General features: G+C 45.0%; 2 protein-coding genes across 4 annotated transcripts; one reads left to right on the top strand and one right to left on the bottom strand.

Moving 5' to 3' along the window:
* On the bottom strand, positions 1–27,649 carry RAE1 (ribonucleic acid export 1). Of its 3 annotated transcripts, none has more exons than XM_033186822.1 (12): positions 27,522–27,649; positions 24,795–24,891; positions 24,110–24,214; positions 22,212–22,304; positions 14,058–14,144; positions 12,280–12,366; positions 12,094–12,165; positions 10,286–10,393; positions 5,535–5,641; positions 5,376–5,451; positions 4,301–4,495; positions 677–1,121 (listed from the first exon to the last, which is right to left on the bottom strand). In XM_033186822.1, exons 2-12 carry the CDS (start codon positions 24,882–24,884, stop codon positions 1,035–1,037), a joined length of 1,107 nt encoding a protein of 368 aa, XP_033042713.1. In that variant the 5' UTR covers positions 24,885–24,891; positions 27,522–27,649; the 3' UTR covers positions 677–1,034. The 3 variants fall into 3 exon arrangements, with proteins under 3 accessions (XP_033042712.1, XP_033042713.1, XP_033042711.1); XM_033186820.1 differs by lacking the exon at positions 27,522–27,649 and adding an exon at positions 27,374–27,491; XM_033186821.1 differs by lacking the exons at positions 4,301–4,495; positions 27,522–27,649 and adding an exon at positions 27,374–27,491 and having other exon boundaries at positions 1–1,121.
* On the top strand, positions 19,269–20,307 carry MTRNR2L3 (MT-RNR2 like 3). Its single transcript, XM_033186823.1, has one exon. The coding sequence runs from the start codon at positions 19,720–19,722 to the stop codon at positions 19,792–19,794; it is 75 nt and encodes a 24-aa protein (XP_033042714.1). The 5' UTR covers positions 19,269–19,719; the 3' UTR covers positions 19,795–20,307.

Genomic DNA, 27,649 nt, shown 5'->3' with positions numbered 1-27,649 from the left:
TCTTCCAGTAGAAAATTTTATTTTCATTGTTTTTTATGAGTAGGCAAACACATCTTACAACATTATCAATACTAGAATTTCACACTCAGCAAGTCAGACTTCACACATTAGTCCAAACAGGAAGGCCTAAGAAGCATTTGAGATCACAGGTGAAAAATACAGTGATCGACCCAAAAGTCACACGGTAAGCTGAATTTCACTTTGAATACTTACCAACCAGGAATTTTAAATGATACAATACACAAAAGCAACAGCCAAACAACCACTACCGAGGGGGTGAGTTCAGGGCAATTCCCATGCAGGGGACCTGGGTTCTAACTTGAAAGTCACACAAGTGTCACCCACAAATGGCCTGTCACCCAGCACAAGTAACGGTCCCCATTTGAGTCACTCGGAAATCTGAGCAGCAGGGCCAGAAAGCACTGGGGATTCTGAAGATGGGAATGAGGGAAGCAAGGAAAAACACATTCAAACTCTTCCCACCAGGGCTCACAGAGGCTGCCGTTCCGCGTGGCAGAAGGGAGCGCAGCTGGGGAACCCCTTTCCCCTAAGGTTGCTGTGTTTCCCAGAGGTTGTCTGAAATCTCAACACAAAACCCCACGCTGATGCTGGGCAGGACGCACGTTCCTGAAGTTACAGGGTGGGAAAGGGGAGAAAAGGACAAAGGAAGCTGGGAAAGCAATCTGCAAAAGACTTTATTACAAAACACAGCACGGGGCTCCCAGACGCTTTGCCAATATTCTCTAACACATACACTGAGGCACTGCCAACCCCCTGGTGGTGCCTGCAATCTAACGTCTATAGTAACCTCAACCCCCTTAGAGGTACAGAAAAACCCTGCAGCAGGCAGTGGAATGGAGACGGCAAGTCGCCGCGGACGCCTGGGCTCTCGGCTGCTCAACAATGACATCGTTTTCTCCGGGGGTTGAAATCCATGTCCATGGCTGACAACCCAACAAGGCTGGGACCCAAATTCGTATAGAGATGAGGCAGAGTGGAGAGAACAACTCTGGCCGGGCCAGAGTCTCCAGCCACTACTTCTTATTCCGGGGCTTTAGCTCTTCGGCTGCATTACGCAGGAAAATGTAATTTTTTTTCTGGGGATTATAAAATTCATGTCCCTAAAGAGAACAAAAAACACCAATGATCTTATTATTCAACAGAAAGCGTTTGTAGGTGCTTTTTCTAGGTGAAGTCCTGTGCTACCATACTGGAAGCATAATCTCTCAGAGAAATAAAAACAACAAAGATAAAGTCAAATGTGAAGTAAAACTTCAGTCCTCAGAGAAAGGCCTAAGGACGTGTTGGTACCAGTGTGTCATCCATGTCCTGCTGAGAGAGTCTTCACAGGTTCGTGTTTTCGACATTGAGCCCCCTTTTAACACCCCAGGACTTTAACACCAAGATAACTGCCTTGGGCCCCTTGGTCAGCATTAGCTCTGACCTGAGAATGTTTCACGGAAAGGAGGACATCTGACCTGTGAGGTATCATGGGGATGAAGGAAGACACCCCGCCCCACACAGAAGGAGTGACAGACACAGAGCGCAGCAGAGGCATGCATGGTGGTGAGCGATCCAGAGGCGTGTGTGGAGGTGTGCACGTCTGCCCAGGCCCACACTGGAGGGGATGCAGGGCTACATAGCATCGAAAGACCCCTGAAATCAGGATGAGGCCAGACTACAGGGCAGTGAACGGCAGAGGGAGGCCTTTGAATGTTATTCCCCAGGAAAAAGGAGGCCGTAGGCAGGTCAGTGATGTGATCACATTTCAGTTTTAGGAAGAGGCGAGTGGGGTGGGCCAGGTAGATGATCCGGAAGAGAGACAGCAGGCAGGAGCCACAGGTGGGCCAAAGACTTGGAAGAGGGAGGTGGGGCATGGCGCCGGGTGCACTCTGTCACCTGTACTGTGATGACACGTTTTTATTCTCTTCCCAACAGGCACGCCAAGAAAGCTCTAGAAGGTTTGCTCAACAGTGACCACTAATTCTCATAATAAACAAAGTGTAGTTTTTCTGAACAGTTACTCAAGCAGCAAGCTAATAACATCAATCATATGTGATCAGACTTTGCACTAGAGATAACTGTCCTTGAACTAAGAGCAATGAAAAACCCCTGAAGCAAATTTCTCTTTTAAACTAAAGAGATTCTAATTTATGTAACCCCACAATAAGCTGACATTAATTGCTTAAATGAATTAGATTACTTCAATTTTTAAACAGCACTCAAAGCAATTACTTTTCTCACTGCTTTCAATTTATTACGTTTTTTAATGCTTATAATGTATAGAGTCCCGCGTGTCATTTAAGTTAAAATGCAGAATTTTGATGTAGCTGCTGGGATGACGCAAAGAGAAGATTCGGTAAAGAGCCCAATGTGGGAGTTGAGGCCTTGGGCTCCAAGCATGCCACAGCCTGTCCAACCTCATCAGCCAGGCAGAACCAAAAAGGTACACTCTTGTCATAAAACTGAGTGCATGGCTTACACAGGTGAATGGATAAACAAATGGCACACCCTACCTGGGAATACTACACAGCACTGAAAAGTAACGGACAAGCGATTCACTCAACAGCATGGGTGAATTTCAAAATCCTTATGCTGAGGGAAAGAAGGTGGGGCAAGGAGAAAATGTAGTGTGGGGCTCCACTTATAGAAAATTCTAGAATATTCAGACTAGTCCATAATGCCAGAAAACAGATCCATAGTTTTGTGTGTGCGTACGGGAAGATTACAGGAATACACACAAAAACCTTTCGGGGAGATAACTGTGGTGATAGTTTCATGGGTATTTACAGATGTTGAAACTGATCAAACTGTACACTTTAAACAATGACTGCATTTCAACTGTACCTCAATAAAGTTGCTTTAAAAAAAAAAATGTAGCTGCATGGCTCACACAGCAAACCCTCAAACAGGGAAACACAGAAGCAGCAGCAGGCCTGGAGGGTCAGAGGGATGGAAGGCAATCAGCTAGACTTCTGTGTCTATGTTCAGGGCCTCAGGGAGACTAAGGTGCAGCCATACTCCTGAGACTGGGAAATACTAAAGGTGGAGTGGGCAGGGCTGGGACCAAGGGACGTCTCCAGTCACTGGCTTGTGTGGCAGCAGGTGTCTTGGGAATGCAAAGCACTGGTTAGAGCCCTGTGGTGGCCCCCCAGGCTGAGATGGCGAGACGTCAGCAAGGCAAGAGGGGCCAAGAGACAGGAGCTGGTAGGAGGATGGAAACCATAGCCCGAAGCAGAATAAACCAGGACGTGACCAAGCAGTAGTGAGGAGAGCTGTGTGGAAGAGGAAGGGACAGGTGAGTGCCTGGCACAGACAGAAAGGAAGTTTCTGGACTGGACGAGGAGGACGTGGCCACGGGGACTCTGAGTACAGCTCTAAGAGGCCAGAAAGTACCTGGCAGTGGACTGAGGAGGGGACCGAGCACAGGGAACCAAGAGGGCAGGTGCTGACACCACTCTCGCGATAGCCTTACCATACAGGGAAACGGTTCCAGGCTTCCGTGCTTAGACAGAGGGGAGGAGATGGTGAACGGGGACAGAAGACAATGGGAGAAGGCCCAGAAAAGAGCCGTGAGGGTGGAAGGAGGTGGGGTCAGCACAGGTGGACATGAGGTGAGGGGGAAGGACACTGCAGGCCACTAGAAGCCCCTCCTATGTGAAGCAGGCGACCTCCCCATCGGAAGCCAGGGCAGGGTAGGGAAAAGTCTAGAAGGCTGCTGTGGAGCAAAGGGCAGAGTGGGGTGGGAGAATGATGAAAACCACAAATACAACGATGACAACCTCTCCAGAAGAGCTGAGCAGTGGAGAAACACGCAGGCTGGTTGAAAGCCAACACACTTCCCACAGGGTTGGGCACTGAGTACCCGACTCTACACATTTCACCATCACTCCCAAAGGCCTCAAAATTGCAGCCCTGCTCCTGCCAGCTCCTAACTCCCCCTGCGCAAACCACCCAGCTAACCAACCAACCAACACCACCCAGGTGACAGCTCCATGACCCGCCCTGCCACCCCCTTCATAAAGTGCAGCCGCTGGCCTGCCTGTGCTTCTGTGCCCAGGAACAGAGCAGCCCATAATGGCTCACACTGGCTGAGTGCTTCCTGTGTGCTGGGTTCTGGCCAAAGGCTGTACTGAATTCCCACAACCATTTGAGGAAGTCCTGCAATTTCCCCTTACAGGGAGGGGACGGTGACCTGCCCAAGGACACATGTGAGTCCGGAGAAGAGTCACAACTCAGGCCTAGGCCTTCTGAACCCAGAACCTGGCTCTACTACCTTGGAGCGCCCAGGAGTTCTCACCTTTGACCAGTCGTAGCTGGAAGCATATGCAAATATGTTTCCATTGTGATTGAAACAGCAAGCTGAAATGGGCTGATCTAACTGTTCTGAAGTTTTTAGTTTTGTTCTGGCATCTTTGTCCCAGAAGCTGAATCTACCATCAGATCCCACAGTGGCAAGGGTGCCATGAACAGGATGGAACGCGATTCCATTTACCTGCAAGGATTGACATGCACAATGAGCAGCCAGGCAGAGGGGCGCGGAGAAGGTTCCACCCACGCACACTTCCTGCTTGAGTTAGGAAACAAAGCGCACAGGTACATTTCCTTCGAGCTGCTGCCCGCTGATCGCAAAAGAAACTATCCAGACTTCCTCCATCAAATGCCAGCCCAGAACCCAAACTTGCCTCCTGTAAGGCCTGCACACCAGAGAAAGTGAGCATGTGGACAGCAAGAAACAAGGAGCAGACCTCAGGAAAACGTTTCTTTTGAGCAAACAGATTTCTCAGTCTGAGCTCGGTGTGTGAGCTGTCTACCAGTACTCCTAAGGGAGGGAGAAGACTCTGGCAAAACATCCTAAGCTTGCGTTCAGAAACAAATACACAACGCTGCTAGTCAGGGGGCACATTAACACAGAAAACAAGGCCGGGCGCGGTGGCTCACGCCTGTAATTCCAGCACTTAGGGAGGCCGAGGCAGGCGAATCACAAGGTCAGGAGTTGGAGACCAGCCTGGCCAATATAGTGAAACCCCGTGTCTACTAAAAATACAAAAATTAGCTGGGCGCCTGTAGTCCCAGCTACTTGGGAGGCTGAGGCAGGAGAATCGCTTGAACCCAGGAGGTGGAGGTTGCAGTGAGTTGATACCATGCCACTGCACTCCAGCCTGGGCGACAGAGTGAGACTCTGTCTCAAAAACAGCAACAACAACAACAAAAACCCACAGAAACCTGAAGCCTACAGCATAAGCCACTTATCTCCAGATATGAACACACACAAGCTCTTCAATGATGAGTTTTTTCAGATCCCACAATTCCTCAGCCACCTCCAAGTCTGGTTTCCAGATGTATCACCACAGTTAAAGTGTCTAAAAACGTACCGCATAGATGTCTTGAGGAGCTGAAGTGTTGGTTCCATTAGATCGATGACATTTAAAGGTGAAGTTATCTTTGGCACTGAAAAACAAAGGTTCATGTAAGTCTTCCTTTGTTAATAAAAAAGTCAGGTGAAATCTGCAAGCTGACAGAATCACACTTACGGGTTTGGGGGGTTGATATAGTGAATAGCAACTCTCCCCTCGATACTTCCCAGGGCAAAACCAGTAGGCTTGTTCTGTTTGTCTTTAAAAATAGCCACACACCGATGCTACAGTTAAAATAAAACAGACATAATCACAGCATAATATAAGATTTCATGACTAACATGAAGGTAAGTCATTTTTACCCCATGTTTAGGTTGTAGAAGAACCAGAAGAACATCACTCAAATACGATACAGCAGTAAGCATTGCTTTCTAACCCCTTAATAACTCCGTCTAAGCCGTGAGCTTATGACCAAACTGCACACCCCGTGCTCCTCCCTGCCTCCGTTGCTCGCTCTCCCTCTGCCACCCTACAAGGCCACGTTCACGCCAGCAGAGCCCCATGGGTTGCGAGGCAGGCAGCGGCTCTGCCCGTGGGGAATGGAGACGTCCCTGGCTAGGCAGACACCCCTCAGGAGGTCACCTGATGCTTCTGCACCTCTGCCTCCCCAGCTGGAGGACGGACGCAGGCTCTGCTGCACCAGTCTCACAGGGAAACAGGGTGAAGGGGACAGTGGGTGTAGTGGCCATGCTACACACAAGCAACACGTTGCACTTCACCCAGTGTTGAGTTTGAGGGCCCAAGGGCGGGTCTCCACTCTACAAAAGAACCCAGAGGTTCTACTACCCAGCCTTCTGGGCAGAGAAGCCGACCACCCTGAGGAGAAGCTAACTTCAGAGATACCATTTCTTCCTTCCAGTCGTGGCAACCTGGCCAAAGCCCGGAGGGCCACCCACCCTGCCCAAGCTGGCCATCTGAGCTTCTGTGTGAGTTCAGGGGAAGCCTGGCAGGACCCAGGCAGGGGCTAGGCAAGACGAAGGGAGAAGCAGCCTCTGGTGTTGTGACAGCTGCTGGGGATGCACGTTTCCTAAGTATGAAGGAAAACAGCCTGTTCTTTCATTCCTGTACTGTTTGCTCCCCCACCTTTTAAAAAATTGCCAGACCATTACTTTTGTGAGTACAAAGAAAAAAAGTAAAGCAAAGTGACAAACATCTGCAAGTTCTTAGATGACAGAAAAGGCCATGGCTGGTCCTCAGCACAGGGTCTACTGTGTGGCACACACCAGGAACTGCACAATGCCAGGGGTGCCACTTGCACCAAGAGCCACACGCACTGGCCCTGTGCAAAGGCCGATGGCAATCAGTCCTCGACAACGGAGAGGCCAGGGCGCTAGCACCAGGTGGCAGGAAGTGAAGCCAGATGGGACCCGGTTTTTTGAGGATTCACCCAAAAGGAAATGGGGAGGTGGGGAAGGGCTTAGGCCGCAGTCCGGCAAGGCCAGTGGTGCCACTTACAAGAGCTGCTGCCTCACCTCGGGAGGATGCCTTGAACGAGAGCCAAGGTCTACGTGCTTGTTTTATTGTGGTAAGAACAGTTAACACGAGAGCCACCACTTAACACATTTCTAAGTCTACATTATTGTTGACTACAGGTACCATGTTGTACGGCGTATCTCTAGAGCATTCTCATCTTGCTTAATGAAATTTCATCCCATTGATTAAGTAGCTCCCCATTTCCCTCTCCCCCAATCCCCTGATGACCACCATTCCACCCTTTACTTCCGTGAGTCGACGTTGGATGTCACATTTCAGTGGAATCATGCAGTTTCTTTCTGTGTCTGGCTACTTCACTTTGCATAATCTCCTTCATGGTCACCCACACTGTCACGAGTGGCAGGATTTCCTCCTTCAGGCTGCACAGCATCCTACTGCAGGTATACATCTCATTTTCTTTATCTGTTCACTTGGCTGTTGTGAACAGTGCCGCAAGGAACACTAGGAGTACAGATCTCTCTTCAAAATACCCACTTCGATTCTTTTGAATCAAGACCCGTAAGTGGAACTTCTAGATCATATGGGGATTCTGTTTTTCATGTTTTGAGGCCTCCAGTTTTCTGTAACGATTGTGGCATTTTGCATTCCCCCAATAGTGCGCGCGAGTTCCAGGTTCCCCACACCCTCCCCAGCACGTGCTATCTTTGGGCTTTCTGGTAACAGTGGTCCTGTCAGGTAGGAGATGGTATCTCATTGTGGTTTTCGGTTGCCTTTCCCTGATGGTATGTGAAGCACATTTCCATACACCTGCTGGATATTTGTATGTCTTCTTTGGAGACATGTCTATTCAAGTCTTTGGTCCATTTTTCATGTCACCAGTTTTCTTGCTATTGAGTTGCAGGGGTTCCTTATGTATTCTGGAAATCAATCCCTTGTCAGAAATAGTCTCCAAATATTTTCTCCCATTCCACAGGCTGCCTTTTCACTCTCTTTATGGTTCCCCCTGCTGTGCAGGAGCTGTTAGTTTAACATAGTTCCACTTGGCCATTTTTGCTTTTGTTGCCTGTGCTTTTTGGTGTCATAGCCAAGAAATCACTGCCAAGACCAATGTCATAGAGCTCTGATCTAAGTGCTTTCCAATATTTGAATTAGATGTGGCAGGAGGGAGGGAGAAAAATGAACAGATTCCCAAATAATTTCAGGGTGGAGGGGAAGAGATTGAGGATTAGTGAGACAGGAGGGGGAGAGTTCAATCAGGGGTGACCTCAAGATTTCTGGCTCTACCAAAGGAGATGGAGGTCCCATTGAATGGGCTGTGAAGCACATCAGGAGCAACAGGTTGGTGGTGGCCGAGAGGGGCAGGTTCAGATCCAGTGTTCACTCTGCAAATATTTACAGAGCACCTTTTACACTTGAGGCCCTGCTCCAAGTGCTGGGAGGTGGCAACAAATACAAACAAAAACTCTGCTCTCATGAGGTTTACATTCTAGTAGGCAAAAGAAGTGAAATATTTAGTATGTATATGACATCCATACATACGTATAAAATAGATGGTACTGCTGGCAGTGGCAAGGGAGAATCCTGAGGCAAGGGTAACATTTGAATAAAGAGCCACAGAACGTAGTCTTGGGTTTGGCGTGGGATACTGCAGGCTCAGACGCCTGGGAGACACACCAAGGAGCTGTCCGACTGGGTGTCCATGTCAGGAACACAGAAATGAGGTCTCAGTCTCCAGTCCACAGGGCGTGGCTGAGTGACAGTGGATGGGAGATCAGTTGAGCTTGGGTGGAGGAGGCAGCAGCTTAGGGAGATATCTGTGGAACATCCACATTCAGCCAAGAGCCAGCAAAGACAGAGTAGCAGCCACAGAGGTAGCGGGTAAGAGGCTGGCAAAACAGCAGCCAGGGAAATGTGTCTTGTAAGAACAGTGAATGGTGCTCTGTTCCAGTAAGAGGATGGCTGTCCAGTGTCCCCTGGAATTACCAATGAGGATGCCACCGGTGGTCATGCCAAAAACCGTTCTGACGGAACAACAGGGGCAAAGGTCTCACGAGTGAGAAATGAGTGGGAGGTAAGGGAACAAAGCACATTTCAGGCAAGATGCCCAACTGCGGAAGGAAAAGGGACACAGGCGGTACTGGAGGAGGATGTGGGGGTCAAGGGAGGTGTGTTTTCTAGGATCAACTAGACTTGAGCAAGTGTCAGTGCTAATGGAGAAGTACTACGTGGCAGGAGAGATGGGGGAATGGGAAAGAGGTGATACTCTGCATATGGTTCCCGATAAGGCTGGAGGGCATGGGGTCCCACCACAAAACTGGCCTTAGCAGGACGGTTTCCACCTCATGGGGGAAAAGGCAGGGGAGGAGGCAAGCACAGACAAATTTCTAGATCCGGCAGGAGAAAGAGGAGGAAGTTCCCATTAGCTTCTTTTTAATCTGAGCAACAGCTGATCTGATTGGCTGAGACAAAGACTAAAGGATGGAGAAGCTGACAAGAATACAGGCCCAGCAGCCCTGTGGCAAATGGAGGCCTGAGCGAAGGAGAAAAAGCTAGCAACTGTCTAGGTGTGATGCAGGCTGAGTTGAGGTGGGAAGCTAGGAATTTACAATGGAACCAACCCATCCAGATGTGTAAGTTTATTCTCAAGGAAACCAAAATACTTCGCCCCGAAACAGACTTCTCCGACATATTTCAAGATGGCTATTCAGAAGGGCTGGAAATAATAGCTGAAAAGCTATCTTTTGTGGGGAGATTTGCACCTGCAGAGACAAATGGGCATTGGTGCAGCCAGGCTTTCTCCGAGGCCCTTCCCTTGTACTGATTCAGGGAAGATTAACTGCCGTCTGAGGCCGTTATCTCAGTCCTCTCTGAGGGTGCTGCCTGAGGGGCTTCCTCCACATAACAAGACCACCTTTGCCCCACAGAACTCCTCTTCTCTTCTTCCCATAACCTGTCTTGTCACGAGAACCCGATTTACCATGAGAGCCTGTTTTGGGCCATGCCCTGAGCCCTCTTCTTGCTGTGACCTCGAGATGGTATGAAAGCATCAACCACATTGCCTTTAAGATCTTTGTAAGATGCTGTGCACATCAATAAATTTGTATGCCATTTCTCCTATTAATCTGTCTTTTGCCAGCTGGTTTTCAGTAAACTCCTTCAGAGAGCAAAGGAGCAGCTTTCTCTTGGTTCCTACAATTCAGCTGCACTCAGCCATCCGGGGGCATGTTTGGAGAAGACATAAGTTCAGTTCATCCAGGGATACCTTAGTATTACTTAGTATTCACTCACTAAGTATTTGTGTTTATATCCTTCAATTCACCCTCCTTTGAACATACTTACAGGTTTTTCAAAATACAACTGTATTCCAGATGTGAGCACAATCTTGCATATAGCAGGTGCTAAATACATGCTTCTTGATTTGACTAATGACGCACCTGATGTTTCAGCGGAGATTCTATCCTCCTGAATTCAGAAGGTTGATTCTCTAGTTGATAGACAATCAGGCCCCTCTCTGCAGTTGCCACCACGGCCATGGGGTATATCTAGGGAATAGAGGAAAACAGGGATGCGATTCAGGTGAAGCAGTATGCTGTTTTTATACTAATGTGTTTGATTAAATTTTGGTTACAAAATTAAGTCTGGATTTTAATAATCCTGTGATTATGTTTCACTAAAACCTAGAGAAACAGTATTTGAAAGTAGAACATTGATATATTTTAAAAAGTCTTGTGTTTTGAAATTAACTATAAAATATTTGGATATTTAGAAAATATACTCAGGAACTAAGAATAAATACAAATCCCCTACGCCACCCCTTCAGTGGCTCTCACTAACTGGTTAACAGTACAGTATATTTTACTTCAGTCTTTGTCCTCAGCATCATACTTGGTATGTAGCATGTTTCTGTACAATTCATATCCTTTACTCAAAACATGTTTCATAAGGTCCATGTCACACACTTTCTCAAGCACTACTAGCAGCGGCTGTCTAACGTCCCCTCAAATGAACCTACAAAGGGTTTATTTATCTGTGTCTTGGTGACCCCTTAGACCACTTCCAATGTTCCACTACATAACATAAAACAAAGACCAGCCAGGCGCGGTGGCTCATGCCTGTAATCACAGCACTTTGGGAGGCCAAGACAGGTGAATCATGAGGTCAAGAGATTGAGACCATCCTGGCCAACATGTGAAACCCTGTCTCTACTAAAAATACAAAAATTAGCCAGGTCTGGTGGCACACACCTGCAGTCCCACTTACATGGGAGGCTGAGGCAGGAGAATCGCTTGAACCTGGAAGGCAAGAGGCTGCAGTGAGCTGAGATCGTGGCACTGCACTCCAGCCTGGCAACAGAGCGAGACTCCGTCTCAAAAAACAAACAAACAAAAAACACACAAAAACAAAGACCATTTCTATCTTTGATTATTTTCTTGTGATAAATTCCTAAAAGTGGAATTACAGGACTGTTGGTACAAAACTTTAAGACATGACTAAACAGATGGAGAAAGTTCCATTTCTTTCTTTATTTCTTTTTTTTTTTTTCTGAGACGGAATCTCACTCTGGCACCAAGGCTGAAGTGCAATGGCATGATCTCAGCTCACTTCAACCTCTACCTGCTAGGTTCAAGCAATTCTCATGCCTCAGCCTCCCAAATAGCTGGGATTACACACATGTGCCACCATGCCCAGCTAATTTTTATATTTTTAGAGGGGTTTGTATTTTTGTATTTTTTTGGTGTAATTTTCGTATTTTAGATGGGGTTTCACCATGTTGGCCAGGGTGGTCTCAAACTCCAGACCTTAAGCAATCCACCCACCTTGGCCTTCCAAAGTGCTGGGATTATAGGCGTGAGCTACCGTGCCTGGCCGAGAAAGTTCAATTCTATCCCACTCAGAGACAGTCCCCAAAGACCTGGTACCACCTCACAAAGTCACTGCAAGTTTTCCTACTGCCATGGAAAGGACATGATAGATGTCACACTAAAGATGGCACGTAGCTAGCTGCATATGTTCAAACAAGTGGCAGGAAAATTTGACATCCAGTATTAAGTACTTCTAGAAGAAACGCAGTACAAAAATCTCCCAATTGAAGACGACTGAGGCAATCTGAACTCTATCCTTTATATCTATTACTAAAGTCGGTAGGATTTTTACATTACCCGCTAACTGCAAGATACCAAAGGTGAGAAATACTTATTTTGTTTTTTTAAAAGTAAATACATGTTAAGTTAAAATCCCTTACCACATCAGCACAGTAACACCTTTCAGGGAGTTGCAAAACCATCATAGGATTTGAGGATCGAGTATCCCAAAACTAAAAGCAAAAAAGAGAAGTCAGTATGTGACCATTCAGAGCAGAAGTCAAAATGGTGCAACAATAAGTGACAATCCTGATGGGGCCAAACAATGCTTCAATTGCACATTCTACCTTTAAAGTCTTATCCCAGCTCCCAGTCATCACACAGCTGTAGTTTGGAGCTTTGATCCAATGGATGGTTTTAACAGGAGCATCATGCTTTCAACAAGACAAAAACAAAACAGGCCAAGGTAAATGTACGAACGTGCTGAATGGCTTTAGTTGTGGCAATTCAAAGGGAAGAAACTAATTTAAACACTGAGGTCATACCAAACAAAAATCAAAAGATATTTAGCATTTTACCAATCTTTCCTCACTGACATAGTTTGCATGTCCCCACTAAATCCCATGATGAGATGTAATCCCCAGTGTTGAAGGTGGAGCCTGGTGGGAGATGTCTGGGTCATGGGGGTGGATCCCTCCTGTCTTAGTGCCGTCCTCACGATAGTGAGTTCTCACGACATCTGGCTGTTGTAAGGTGTGGCACCTCCTCTCTCCCACAGCTCTCTCTCCTACTTTTGCCATGTGATGTGCCTGCTCCTGCTTCACCTTCCGCCATGAATAAAAGCTCCCTTGGGATTCCCCAGAAGCCGAGCAGATGCCGGCGCCATGCTCATACAACCTGCAGAACATGAGCAAACTAAATCTCTTTTCTCTATAAATTACCCAGTCTCAGGAATTTCTTTACAGCAACGCAGGAAGGGAGTAATACACTCATGATCAAAATAGTCAATTTAACACAAGAACATATATCTACCTTCCATGCTAGCAAACTTTAACTTTTTTACTTATAAGACCTATGTGCGGCCGGGCACGGTGGCTCAAGCCTGTAATCCCAGCACTTTGGGAGGCCGAGACAGGCGGATCACGAGGTCAGGTCAGGAGATCGAGACCATCCTGGCTAACACGGTGAAACCCCGTCTCTACTAAAAGTACAAAAAACTAGCCAGGCGAGGTGGGGGGCGCCTGTAGTCCCAGCTACTCGGGAGGCTAAGGCAGGAGAATGGCGTAAACCCGGGAGGCGGAGCTTGCAGCGAGCTGAGATCCGGCCACTGCACTCCAGCCTGGGCGACAGAGCGAGACTCCGTCTCAAAAAAAAAAAAAAAAAAAGACATATGTACGAGTGAAAGTAAGCTCCTCCTTAGGGAGATACTCAGAAGTAACAAGTAGGGGATTCCACCACAGTTTTACTCACTAAGGTGACATGAATTAAGAGATCAAGGAGATGTTTCTAGTACACAGCACTATGACCTGAGTATGCAGCGCCTTCCTGAAAACGTTCCAGCATTGTGCTCTTCCTGAAGCCCCCTTAGCAGCTGGACCCTCTGGTTCTAGGTTCTCTTATCTTCATTATTACTTCTGCCCTTGGCATTCTTCCCACAGTACCTGCCAGTGGCCCTGAGTAATGCTGAAAGTTCCACATGTGTGGGGAAATGCCCCTCTTACTCGCTGCTCTATTACTGACCCCTAGACAGAGAACACTTGCTGAACGAGTAAGTGACCAAATGCAGTTGGCAGAAGACCAGCCATGCATGAGATCAAAACGTCCAACCTGTGAATGTCACGGATCACCTAGGACCTATCTTTCATAGATTTTAATGTCACTAACTCCTTATGACTCCATCCATACATATATGAAGACCCGTGACAAGACAATCTGTGAACACTAGTTAAGAATGAGAATGGTTATAAAATTGTTATTTCTGTGCTCAAGACGTTTCTGCTATATTGTCTGATTGATTTGACAGAGTCTAACTGCACCTTTTCTTATTATAATAATTACTTCACTTAGAGCCATGAGAGTCCTGGGTACCACTTGCGCCCAGCCTTTCTGCAGAGGCTTCTGTTACCTGTGCGATCTGTATCGCTTGGTTACTGCTGAGGTCCCACATTTTGGCAGTTTTATCACACGATGCCGTAAACACTTTGCTACCATCCTAAAATAAAACAAAAATTTTGCATTTTAAGGAAAATTAAATCTCTATATACATTTAGATACTAAGTTCTTTGGCAATCTTTATTTTTCCAACTGTTTGGGGACCAGTGTACTGCAAACTACAGTGTCATACAAAAAACTCATTTTCATCTATTTCATTATTGACTTACTTTTCTAAGTAAGAACACATAAACAGGATTTTAAAAATCAGAAATCACAAACTAGTGAAAACAAACTCTCTTGTCCCCGATCTCAGGTCTCCTGTCAGCAGCAACCATGGGCCACTTAAAAATTTTTTCTTATTTTGATAAACCTTAAGCCTTCAGAAAAGTTGCAAAAATACAAAAAATACCCATAAGCACTTCACACAGATTCACCAATTGTAAACATTTTGTTACATTTACCCCTCTCTCTACATATAAAACACATAACTCTATAATCACTATTACTTTTGTTCAGTCCCTTTCTAATAACACTTCGAAGTACATGCAATAAAGCTATGCCAATTTACAACAGTCACTGGTCCTAGCTAACCTGTCAAACAGATTTAAAAATTAGTGGTCACTGTCTGATGGTTTCACAATATCCATACACATAACTGAAAGTAGGTTTTCTCTGTCACTGCAGCTTGAAAGCAGCCAGACATATTATGTCAATCAATGAGTGTGGCTGCATTCCAATAAAACTTTTATTTACAAGTCAGTGGGTCACGTTTGACTCATGGGCCATAGTTTGCTGAATCTTGGCCTAGTCTATTTATTTCATTTTTGGTTTCAGAGCTCAAAAATTGACCACCATTCTCCTCTAGCAAAAACTTGTTCTACTGAAGTGACTTCATTTGAAAGAAGAGATAAAACTTGCTCCTCATGCTTTTAATGAGGTTGTAATTCTATAAATCCTTGAAAACACAGCAAAGGAAAGGTATGAGTGTATGGAGAGGGCCGCTCTGAATCCAAGTGAACACTGGCCTCTCAATCTCATAACGCCAGCCCCACCACATGTCATCAGTATTGTGGAGCAGAGCATGCCAATCTCAGTGGACACGTGCAGACATAAAGGAGAATCCAGCAAAGCACTGGGAAGAGAAAGAGTATGTGTGTATGCTTCACCAGCTGCTCTAAGTCTACCTGCTTCAGCCGCAGAGTTTGAACCATGTCCTTAAAGTACCAAAGATTCAACTTTACCAAGTTTGGCTTGGGAGGAAGGATAGCTTGAGGCCAGGAGTCTGAGACCAGCTTGGGTAACATAAGGAGACCCCGTCTCTACAAAAAATAGAAAAATAAGCCGGGTATGGTGGTGCACACCTGTAGTCCCAGCTACTTCAGAGACTGAGGCGGGAGGATCACTTGATCCCAGGAGAATGAGGCTGCAGTGATCCATGAGGACACCACTGCATTCCAGCCTGGCAGCAACCCTGTCTTTCTAAACAAGAAAACAAATTTAGAAAGATTAAACAACTTGGCAAAGTCAAAAGCCTGGAAGAGACAGAGCTGAAATTTGAACCCAGGCCTCAACTGGATGAGACAATGCTTAAAAAGCTATAGGCATGTGGTTTACTTTTTAAGAATCAGCTCTACTGGCAAGGCGCGGTGGCTCATGTTTGTAATCCCAGAACTTGGGGGAGGCCGAGACAGGTGGATCACTTTGAACTCAGCAGTTCGAGACCAGCCTCGGCAACATGGCAAAACCCCGTCTCTACAAATCAGCTGGGTGTGGAGGTGGGCGCCTGTAATCCCTGCTACTTGGGAGGCTGAGGCAGGAGAATCACTTGAACCCAGGAGGCGAAGGCTGCAGCGAGCTGAGATCGCACCATTGCACTCCTGGGTGACAGAGCAACAGTGAAAAAAAAAAAGCTCTATTCTTGTTTTCTGTAAAGTATTCACAGAAGCCTTTCCAAACTTTACAGTTGCCTTCTGTATTCTTTTCCCACCCAGCACCAGTTCATCTTACCTCCCTCAGAACGTACAACTCTCATTCCTATGTCTGATCCTCCCACTAGATGGTATGAAACTTACATTCAGTTTTATAAATTCCAATAGCCATTAGATAACATTTGAGCAAAAGGATTCCTGCATCAGTTAGTTCTATTTCTTGCCATACTTTATAAGAAACTTTCTAATTCTGACCCGTTGCCCAATCAGTAAAGACAGGCAATATACATTAGAAAAGTTTCAAATCTACTCATGCTGCTCCTTTTCCATGCGTAAGCTAAAAATAAGTTGCATATGAAATGAATGTTTCACTTTTCAAACTTTTCATGTATCTATTAATGTAGTGTCATAACTTGATCAGGTGTGTCAGGAAGACATTTTACAGATGATAAAAATGCCTTAGAGAAGCCTATCCTTGCTAATGAACGAAATGGGAGCAACTGTGGCCCCTAAACTATGTTAAAATGTTTACACACAGAATTCTTTCTTATATACGAGCTAAATAAGATCACATGAAAGCAGGAGTCCCCAGCCTTTGTGGCACCAGGGACCGGTGTCATGGAAGACAATTTCTCCAGACTGGGGTGGGTGAGGGTGTCGTTTCAGGATGAAACTGCTCCACCTCAGATCATCAGGCATTAGATTCTCATGAGGAAGACACAGCCTAGATCCCTCACGTGCGCAGTTCACAACAGGGTTCGAGCTCCTATGACAATCTAATGCTGCCGCTGATCTGACAGGCGGCGGAGCTCAGGGAGTAAGGCTCACTACTGGCCCACCATTCACCTCCTGCTGGGCAGCTTAGTTCCTAACAGGCCATGGACCTGTTCTGGTCCACAGCCTGCGGGTTGGGGACCCCTGCATTAACGTATGGCCATAAAATTAAGATGGCCCACACGTTCCCTTTAAATAAGACATCCTGATGGACTAATGACTACCACCCTATTAGCCAGTCACGGGTGCACTGTCATGTATTTGGTATTTAACTTTGGGGGTGCTGTGACTCAGCATGGCAAGAGCCTGATTCCTGCCAAACCCATTGTAGCTGAACTTACACTGAATATTCCAGACTGACATAACAACCATAGGTGTTAATTCTGGTTGAAGGACATAACAACTAATCAACAGACGCTCACGCTTGCACATATTCTGAATTTCAAGAACTATTTCTGATTGAATCTGCAGCCCTCCCCCAATCTGACTTTACTATCAACCTGGGGAAACACACCTTTGCCAAACCCCAAACACAAAAGACCAAAATGCAACCCAGTCAGAATCCAGACATATTTTAACCACAAACACCCGAACAGCTACTCCTCGATTGATGTAATTTTCTAAAAAATCTTAAGACCCCCCTACCAAATAAATCCTCCATTATGTATAATATATTAACTAAACTTCTGCCCTAATACCAACATAATACCTTGAGCATAGCCCTCTGAAAGTGCTGCCCCAATACACCACAACCCTAAATCAACCATACTCTAATTATGAATAACCCTCTCAGTCAAACCTCTGTCAATTCAACTTCAAAGACCCTGACCTTCCAGAACTGTAAACAACTATTTCTTTCTTTCTTTCTCATACTTTAATTTTCCACTTAAGTATTCTATGCAGTAAATGTAGCTTAACCACTCAAAGCAAGACACTGAAAATGTCTAGATGGGTCCACACAACCCCATAAACAGATAGGTTTGGTCCTGGCCTTTTAATTAATTATTTGTAAGATTACACATGCAAGCATCCCTACCCCAGTGAAAACGCCCTCTAGATCACCCGGATCAAAAGGAGCAGGTATCAAGCACGCCCACACAAATGCAGCTCAAAACACTTTGCTCAACCACACCCCCACAGGAAACAGTAGTGTTAAATCTAGTAATAAACAGAAGTTTAACTAAGCTATACTAATACTTAGGGTTGGTTAACTTCGTGCCAGCCACGTGGCCATATGGTTAACCAAAGCTAATAGAACTTGGCATAAAGAGTGTTTAAGGTCTGCCCTCAATAAAGCTAAACTCCATCTAAGTTGTAAAAAACTCCAGTTGAAATAAAATATATTACAAAAGTAGCTTTAATACCCTGAAGACACAGTAGCTAAGACAAGAACTGGGATTAGACATCCCACTATGCTTAGCCCTAAACCCTAATAGTTACATTAACAAAACCATTCGCCAGAGTACTAAAAGCAACAGCTTAAAACTCAAAGGACTTGGCAGTGCTTTATATCCCTCCAGAGGAGCCTGTTCTATAATCGATTAACCCTGATACACCTCACCATCTCTTGCCCCCGGCCTATACGCTGCCATCTGCAGCACACCCTAAAAAGGTTATAGAGTAAGCACAAGTACACACATAAAAACGTTGGGTCAAGGTGTAGCCCAGGAGGTGGCAAGAAATAGGCAACATTTTCTATGTCCAGAAAATCTCACGACAGCCTTTATGAAATCTAAGGGCTTAAAGAGGATTGAGTAGTAAACCAAGAGCAGAGTGTTTGGTTGAATAAGGCCATGAAGCATGCACACAAAGCCCATCACCCTCCTTGAATACTACTCTAGAAATCACTGTTACTGATAATTTTCTACACAGGTACAGAGGAGGTAAGTTGTAACATGGTAAGCGTACTGGAAAGTGCGCTTGGACAAGCCAAAGTGTAGCTTAACCCAAAGCATCCGGCTTACACTCAGAAGATTTCATCATGACCTGACCACTCTGAGCCAACTCTAGCCCCAAACCTCGCGAAAAAACATTATCAAACTATCTTAATCAAACCATTTACCTTAAACAAAAGTATAGGTGACATTTCTATCCTGGTGCAATAGACGGTACTGTAAGGGAAAGATGAAAGAACTATACCAAGGAATAAAAAGCAAAGACAAGCCCTTATACCTTCTGCATAATGCATTCACTAGAAATAACTTTATAGAGAGAACTATGGCCAAGTCCCCTGAAACCAGACAAGCTACCCAAGGATACCTGAAAGAGCACACTCACCTATGTGGCAAAATAGGGGGAAGATTCACGAGGAGCAGTGACAAGCCTGCTGAGCCTGGTGACAGCTGGCTGTCTCAGTTCAACGTTAAACTTACCTACGGAATTACTTAATCTCCCTGTACATTTGTTAGTCTAGAGAGAGACAGCTCTTTAGACTCTTCCTACAGAGAGTAAAAAACATTACCACCACAGATGGTCCAAAGGCAGCCGCTAATTAAGAAAGCATTTAAGCTCAGTATCTAACTGTCTTAAATTCTAACCAGTCTACTGAACTCCTAACATCACATCGGACTAAACTATTACTTAATAGAAGCAATAATGTTAATATAAGTAACATGAAGACATTCTCCACTGCATAAGCTTACATCAGACCGGAGCAACCCACTGACAGTTAACAGCCCAATACTAATAAATGATATAATAAACACCCTATTATTTGCACTGTTAACCCAACACAGGCATGCTCTAAGGAAACATTACAAAAAGTAAAAGGAACTTGGCAAATCCTACCCTGCCTGTTTACCAAAAACATCACCTCTAGCATTACCAGTATCAGAGGCACGGTCTGCCCAGTGACATATGCTCAACGGCCGTGGTATCCTGACCGTGCAAAGGTAGCATCATCACTTGTTCCCTAAATAGGGACTTGTATGAATGGCCACACGAGAGTTCAGCTGTCTCTTACTTTCAACCAGTGAACTCGACCTATCCGTGAAGAGGCGGATATAAACAAGATGAGAAGACCTTACGGAGCTTGAATTCATCCATGCAAATAAAAACTCCAACAAGCCTACAGGCCCTAGCCTCCTATCCCTGCATTAAAAATTTTGGTTGGGGTGACCTCGGAGCATAATTCAATCTCCTAACAACCTAAACTAAGACCACACTAGTCTAAGTGAGTTTTTACACACTGAGCCAATAATTTGATCAACGGAGTAAGTTATCCGAGGGATAACGGTGCGATCCTCTTCTAGAGTCCATATCGACAATAGGGTTTATGGCCTCGATGTTGGATCAGGACATCCTAATGGTGTAGCCGCTATTAAGGGTTCGTTTGTTCAATGATTAAAGTCCTGTGTGATCTGAGTTCAGACTGGGGTAATCCAGGTCTGCTTCTACCTATTTAACATTCCTCTTAGTAAGAAAGGACAAGAGAAATAGGGCCCACTTCATAACATGCCCTCACTCCATAGATGATGCTATCTCAATCTAATAAATCATCACATACTCTACCCAAGAGCAGGGTTTGTTAAGATGGCAGAGCCTGGCAACTGCATAAAACACTTTATAATCAGAGGTTCAATTCCTCTTCTTAACAACATGCCTATAATTAACCTTCTCCTGCTCCTAACATCCCCACTCTCATCGTGATAGCGTTCCTTACACTCATCGAACGAAAAATCTTAGGCTATATACAATGACGTGAAGGACTCAACATTGTAGGACCCTACAGACTGCTTCAACCATTCGCTGATGTAATAAAACTTTTTACCAAAGAATCTTTGCGGGCCTTACCATCTACTATCAATCACCCTTTATATTACTGCTCCAACCCTAGCCCTCTCTATCGCTCTCCTCTTATGAACGCCCCTCCCTACACCAGATCCTCTAATTTTAATGTAGGCCTCCTATTTATACTAGCCACATCAAGCCTAGCCGTCTATTCTATGATCAGATGAGCATCTAATTCAAGATACGCACTAATCAGCACACTATGAGCTGTGGCCCAGACGATTTCATATGAAGTCACCCTAGCTATTATCCTGCTATCAGTTCTACTGATAAGCAGCTCATTTAACTTATACACATTCATCACAAGAATTACTCTGACTGCTCCTACCATCATGGCCCCCAGCCATAATATGATTTATCTCCACACTAGCAGAAACTAACCGAGCTCCTTTTGATCTAACAAAAGCAGAGTCAGAGGTAGCCTCAGGCTTCAACATCGAATATGCCGCAGGCTCATTTGCCCTCTTCTTTATAGAATACATGAATATTATCATAATAAATGCTCTAACTACTACTATTTTCCTAGGAGCACTACACACTGTATATCCACCAGAACTCTATACCACAAATGTCATTATCAAGACCCTTCTAACCACTCTCCCTCCTCTTACGAATTCCAACGGCATACCCCCAATACTACGACCAACTTGTACTTCTTTTATGAGAAACTCCTACCACTTACACTAGCATTTTGCAGATGATATATCTCAATGACTGTCCTAATTTCCAGCATCCCACCCCAAACATAGGAAATACATCTGACAAAACAATCCCCATACGTTAATGCAACATGCTGAGTGCAAAGGTTGCACCCTACAGGATTTCACTGAGATGACATTCCTGTAAAGGCAAAACTACAGGGACAAAAACAAACAAACAAAAAAACAGATCAGTGGTTTCCAGGGGCTGGGAGCTGGGAAGAATTTGACGAGAATCTGGAGGCCGATGGATCTGTTCTATATTTTGAACACAACTCTATGCATTTCTTAACACTCACAGAGCTGTACACCAAAAAGGTTCAATTTTACAGCAGGCAAATCAGACTCAATAAACCTGACTAAACGAACAGGTACAAGGCCTTGGAAGGGTCCTCAAAGCTTAGCTTCTTCAGCACTACAATGTGTCTGCCTGTCACCAGGCCCCTTAACATTCTCCCTACTTTTGGGTTCAGCCACCAGGAGCAATGGCAGGAGAACAGAGGAGAGAGGCTGGGGTGTTCAACTCCTGGCTCCCCTCGCCAGGCCAAGGCCCATCTACAGCTGTTCATCCCTTGACTCCCCTGTGCCAGGTGGAAGGCCTTCCACAGCTGCAGCGCATGATGTACTCCAGGAACCCACCCACTGCAGCTCGCCACAGGTGTTTCCCCTTCCCTGCTGGCTTCCTTGTAAATTGCCGCTTAATCATTCAACTCTCCTTAATCACACACACAAAATTTAATACAAGAAAAGCTTTCAAAGAAAGTGGCTAACTAAAGCCAACATTAAGAACATTAATAAACGACTATATTTATGTTCAGAAACTTAGAATTCTTACAATATGAACACGTATATGCTATTTGTGTTTGGATTATTAAACATTCTCCGTTATTCTGTACTTTAAGTAAAAGGGTACATGAGAAACGGAAGGGAACGTACATCACTCCAGCAGACATCCAGCACAGGCCCAGTGTGCATCTGCTGGGCTTTTGGAATGGTCTGTCCACTGTCTTGAACTTCCCAGCAGCGAACCTGTAGTAACAAAAAAATTCAATGCAAACAAAGCAATTTACAATGTATTGCTTGCATTTAACACCTAAAAACTAATGGTGTACACCTTAACCATACATAGACTTCTCATAGCAACCTAATTATCTAACTTCAAGAACAAAGGAATTAAAATATCTGTGAAAACAACTGTTTTCTTATGCCTAAGCTATTAAAATAAACAAATTCTATTGCTTATACATAAAATTGCAGATAATTTTCTCACTGCATCTATGAGACACGTCTTCTAAAGTAGAATATCACTTACCCATTACCATTCTCTGAATTGTAAGACCAAAGTAGAAACTTACCTCTTTTCTGAATACTTTTTAATATAATCTCCCCTCCGTTAAAAAAGTAATACATTTTAGAGATTTTGTAAATCTGGCAAAAAAATAAAAATCACCCTAATCACACCACAGATAACCACAGCTAATGGTTCTGTGTGCTCTTACTTTTCTTTCCATGTACACATATTTTCTGGAAGACACTAGATCACACAGTATCTTCGCTTTTGCAGCTACAGCTTTCCTCCTGCATCACCAGCCTGTTCAACTTTAAACATCCTTTTTTTGAAGCAGCAAATCATCTGAAATCTTTCTAGAAATTACATGTAGAACGCAAGCTTGCTCAACCTTGACTACCATCTTTCCTGCTGTTCTCCTAACCCCTGCTGCCCCTGTGCTGTACGCTACAGTTTGAAAACTTTCCCAAAAACTTACAATGGTATTCCATCATACAAACACACCATAAATTGCCATTACTATTGGATATTAACATTTGCAAAATTTTCACTAGCATTATGGTTTTCTGAGAGGCAGTACCAGGCACTGGCTAACTAGAAGCGTGGGCCTGAGCCTTACTGTGGGTCTGCAGCCTCTGGCTTTGCCACTCAGATACGTAACCCGAGGTCAGTTATTCTACTTCCCTAAGCTCAGCATCCTGATCCATAAAATAGAGACCAAGTTCACAGTGCTTTGGCTGTTATAAAGGTTAATTTAGACAATGCAGATGAAGTACATTATCAGGTTTCCTACTCAAGTCCCAGAAGAGTATCAATGAGATAAAGGGTATAAGCTTAAGGATTTTTGATAACTATTGCTAATTATCCTGTGGAAAAGCTCTGCCAACTTATATACCTACCAGTCGTACATGTAGGGTTTTCAGCTTATCCTTGCTGGCACTATTATTCTTTTAAACTTTTAATTTTGTTAATTTAATAGAAAAAAGAGTCTTAAATTTACATTTTTCTGATTACAAGTATGGATGAATGGTTCAGGTTTAGTCTTACTTTTGTGAAGGCCCTCTTTACACACTTTGCTTATTTTTCTACCAGAGTTTTCTTTCTTTTAGTAAATTGTAATTTTTTTGGTCTTTCTTTTTGTACACGATGAGAAAGTATTTAGGCAGATCTATTATTTAATGTTGAAAAAGTTTAACACATGCCTGAGGAACACTGTCAGGATGCCAAGAAGGAGAATTTGTTGATGTGTGCCACTGGGTATAATGTTCACTCTGGATAAATATGACATTTTATTTAGGAATAAACTTCAAGAGATTGAACTACAGTAGAAAATTCCAAGCAATACATTTTTGTGCTTTCCTAACAAAAACCAGTGTAAGAACAAATAATGTCTGCCATTCAGAAGGGTTCACACCCCCAAATTGATTTCTTAAAAAAAGGCCATAAATAAGTCTGATTCATTTACTTGGGAAACAATGGAGCTAAAGCTAATCTTGCCCATACAAAGACAGATGATTTATAGAACACGTATTTAAGGAGTACTTACATCATTAGCCCATGATCCTGCAATAAGAAAGTTCCCCGGCAAGGTTGGTGGGCTAAAAGACAGACAACCGATGCTATCATCAGGAGATGATGTTACTTCAATATCCTGGGGGAAAAAAGTCCATGTTAAAATGTATGCATACTCACAGCTTCATTCAAAATGGTTTTCTTTCTCACTAATTACCTCACGGTGGCCTTTCCTTGTGCTCAAGAACTAACTGAATTAGACCTTTCCTTACTATGATCAAAAAGAGGAATAAAAAATAAGCTGGAGAAAGCACCAGCACCACCAAGACTAGCAGCAGCAGCTGCTAATGAAATGCCCATGGCCTCGTTTTCTAAATGACCAGTTCACTCTGGCCCCGCAGGGCTAGATCATAGTTTTCACCTGCCCTCCCTTCTCCCCAACCATGGGGATTCTGAGTCAACAGTCCTGGGCCAGGTCCTGGGAATCTGCACTGGAATCTGCACCTTCGGTGATTCTGGAGACCTGGCAGGCCAGGCGGAACAGGACACTAGTAGAGGGGACATATTTTCTGTGCTCCAGTGTTTGAGAAAGATGAGTTAGACAAAGTTTCAAAGCTTTTGGCCCAAAGGAGGCTCCCAAGTCATCTCAGGTTCTATCCTTGATGGGAGAAACTCTGGCCAAACTCTTCCTACAAGCCCCAGGAAGCTTTTCATGGCACCTTCATAGGGTTGTGATTGTCTGTGGTTGCGCTGCCAAACATGCTGGTCCCACTGGTTCCAAAACCTGAGGTTGTTCCAAACAGGCTCATTTTGACCCTAAAAAATAATGAAAAATGTTAAGGGTGGGTTTTCTCTTAAGTAATATCACTGAGAGGCAATGGTAAGATAATTAACTGGCAGAAGAGAAATACTCAAAGTGGCTTGAGGCCAGGCTTCACTTTTCAGACAAGATTTATACATGCAATGAGCAGACTGCTTTCAAAAAATAAACCTTCTATTTTAGAGTAGTTTTAGGTTTCCAGAAATAGTAAAGATGGAATTCCCATACACTCCATATCCAGTTTCCCCTATTATCTCATATTAGTATGGTTCATTTGTTACCATTAATAGACCAATATGGATACATTGCAGATTATTTTGTAGTCACCAGCTAGAAAATAAATTCATTCATTTTTTACATGGAGACACTGAGTTGTGCATCAGAAATATAACAGTAAAGAAGATGGCAGGTCCTGTGCTTTCAGGTTTCCACCTAGTGGGCACTCACTTTCTTACTAATTTCTGAATCCTGGTTTACATCCGTATCTGCATGAAACTACCTAGAAGAACCAGTCCGGGCAGCAAATCAGCAATTTCTTGGTAAAGGTTTTAAAAAGGTCTGGCATCGTGTTTTGGACATTCACCCAGCAAGAACCTCTCCCACCCTGGGTTTTTTCCTGGGTATCACAATCTAACAGGCCCAGCAGGGTTTGGCCAGGGCCTCTGCCACTCAGGAGTTGGGACTGTGATCTCACAGTCTTCATCTTCCTGCTCTGCAAACATAGAGAACATTAACACCTTCTCCAGGGCGGGTCTGGGGATCAAATCAGATTATGTAGAAAATGCAGTGTCTAGTTCAGAGCAGGTACAATAAACGACTTTTCCTTTCTTTCATCCAACTCCCCAAGGAGTTACATACACTGAAGCCACATTTCAATCCTGCTACCCGTTACACTGAGAAGTCCTCCATACAAGTCACTTCTCCAAAGGCAGACAAATGGCTGAGGGACATCCTTGCTAATAAGACAACACAGAACAGAGAAACTGCAAGGAATTTGGGGAAGGCATTTAAGTTTCCTCAGCTTCATGAAAAATAAGTGCAGAACAAAAGGTGAGCGCAACAGCTACAAGCACATGTATGTTTCAGTGAACGTGAGGGGATGTGGTGCTTGCCGACCACATTTCTGCCCTCAAATGTAGAGGTACTTACAACACCAGTTCACTGTATGAACGAACAAAGGCAAAACAAGGCCTCTGCAATCAGTCCAAGTGCTGGCTACATGGCTTTGGACAGGTCGCTTAACCTTGATTTTCTCATCTGTAAAACAGAGACACTAATATCTACTTCAGAGTTATGAGAACTAACTGAAGCCACACACACAGTGCCTAAAACGCTATAGGTTCTTAATAAATGTTACTTTCACTCTATTCCTCTACCTCAACCTTCAAGCTGGGAGAGAACATTTCTGCCATTAGGGACGAACTTAGGGAAAAGAACATGGTACGTGAGAGTCGTTCGTGTTAGCCAGTGTGGACCACATCTTATGCTGAGCACTGGGAAACTTCCAAAGTTCAGAAGGCACAGGCATCTGTGGGACCCACCTAATCTCTTCCCGCTCTCTACTGCCTTGCTGCACCCCAGCCCTCCTAGCTCTGCTGGCTTCCTTTCTCTCCTGAACACAGCAAGTTCATCCCTGCCTTGGAGCAAACCTAGTGCTGTTTCTTCAGCCTGGGATGATCTGTTTCCCCTTCCCCACAGCTACCTCCGTTTTAATCTTCATATCCCAGTGCAAAAGTTGCCTTCTCCGAACTTTCTGGGGTCATGAAAATGTCCCAAATTTGAAGTTGTGATGTTTACGCAACTGTATAAAATTTCCAGACTCACAATGTACACTTTAAATGGCTGAAAGGTATGTAAGCTATACTTCAAAAAAGCTGTCACAAGTATTCTTTCATTACCTCCTCAGAGGCTTCTCTGCCAACTTGAACCTATCTAACCTTCCATCACATCCCCTTGCTTTCATCACAGCACCAGTCATGACCTGGAATTTCTTGTTTACACTCAATCTCTTCCCCACCAGAATGCAAGCTCCAAGGGGGCAGCCACTTGCCTGGATTCTTCCCCTAATGCATGCTCGGTCCCACAGTACAGTGCCTGGCCCAGGGCGGCTGGTATTTAATAATACTTGCGGGGAGAAGTACGGCCTGTATAGTTGCACCTATATACGTATACAATAAATACTCGGCGGGGTAAGACAGAAACAGACTTAGTTTCAGAGAGTGGTAACTGCTACGAAAGAAAAGCAGCAGCATGACGTGGAAGAGGCTAAAAGGGGATGCCCTTCTGCAAATCGGGCAGGGAAGGCTTCTCCGAGGAGCTGACATGTATCTGACGCGAGGCCAGACGTGTAAGGGGGAGGGGCGGAGGCGACAGACACTGCATTAACGCAATGTGACCCTTCCCAGGGCCTCAGCTCCCCCACAAGAAAAACGATGGATGAGACCCTAGGTGACCCCTAAGGCGACTTTCAGCTCTGACCTCGCTTCCAGGACCCAGCAACGAAGCTTAGTCAACAGTCCCGCTCGCGCCCCAGCATCCCGCAGAAGCGCGCTCCCCGGAGGCAACTCGGCCTCTGCGGGCGCCATGGCGGCGGGTAACCACGGGATGCGCGCGGCACAGGGCCTACCTGGGGGTCTCGCCGCGGCGGAAAGCGGCGGCCGGGAGCAGGAGGGTCTGAGGAGTTTGCGAACCTGCTCCGGCGCGGAGGACGAGGGCGAGGAGCGTGGACAGAAATCCCAGGAGCCCGAAGCCTCC

Source organism: Trachypithecus francoisi, unplaced genomic scaffold, assembly GCF_009764315.1.
Source record: "Trachypithecus francoisi isolate TF-2019V2 unplaced genomic scaffold, Tfra_2.0 Lachesis_group21, whole genome shotgun sequence".
NCBI classification, from domain to species: Eukaryota; Metazoa; Chordata; class Mammalia; order Primates; family Cercopithecidae; genus Trachypithecus; species Trachypithecus francoisi.
The sequence above is the reverse complement of the archived record's forward strand: the minus strand, read 5'-3'. Positions and strand labels throughout refer to the sequence as shown.

Excerpts from the sequence above, each read along its gene's own strand:
- RAE1 (XM_033186820.1), bottom strand. The coding sequence starts at position 27,480 with ATGGCGCCCGCAGAGGCCGAGTTGCCTCCGGGGAGCGCGCTTCTGCGG. Across the intron at positions 22,305-24,109 it reads CAGGATCATGGGCTAATGAT|GTTCGCTGCTGGGAAGTTCA; the intron begins GTAAGTACTCCT and ends TTGTTACTACAG. Across the intron at positions 10,394-12,093 it reads GGTGTTACTGTGCTGATGTG|ATATACCCCATGGCCGTGGT; the intron begins GTAAGGGATTTT and ends TCTATTCCCTAG.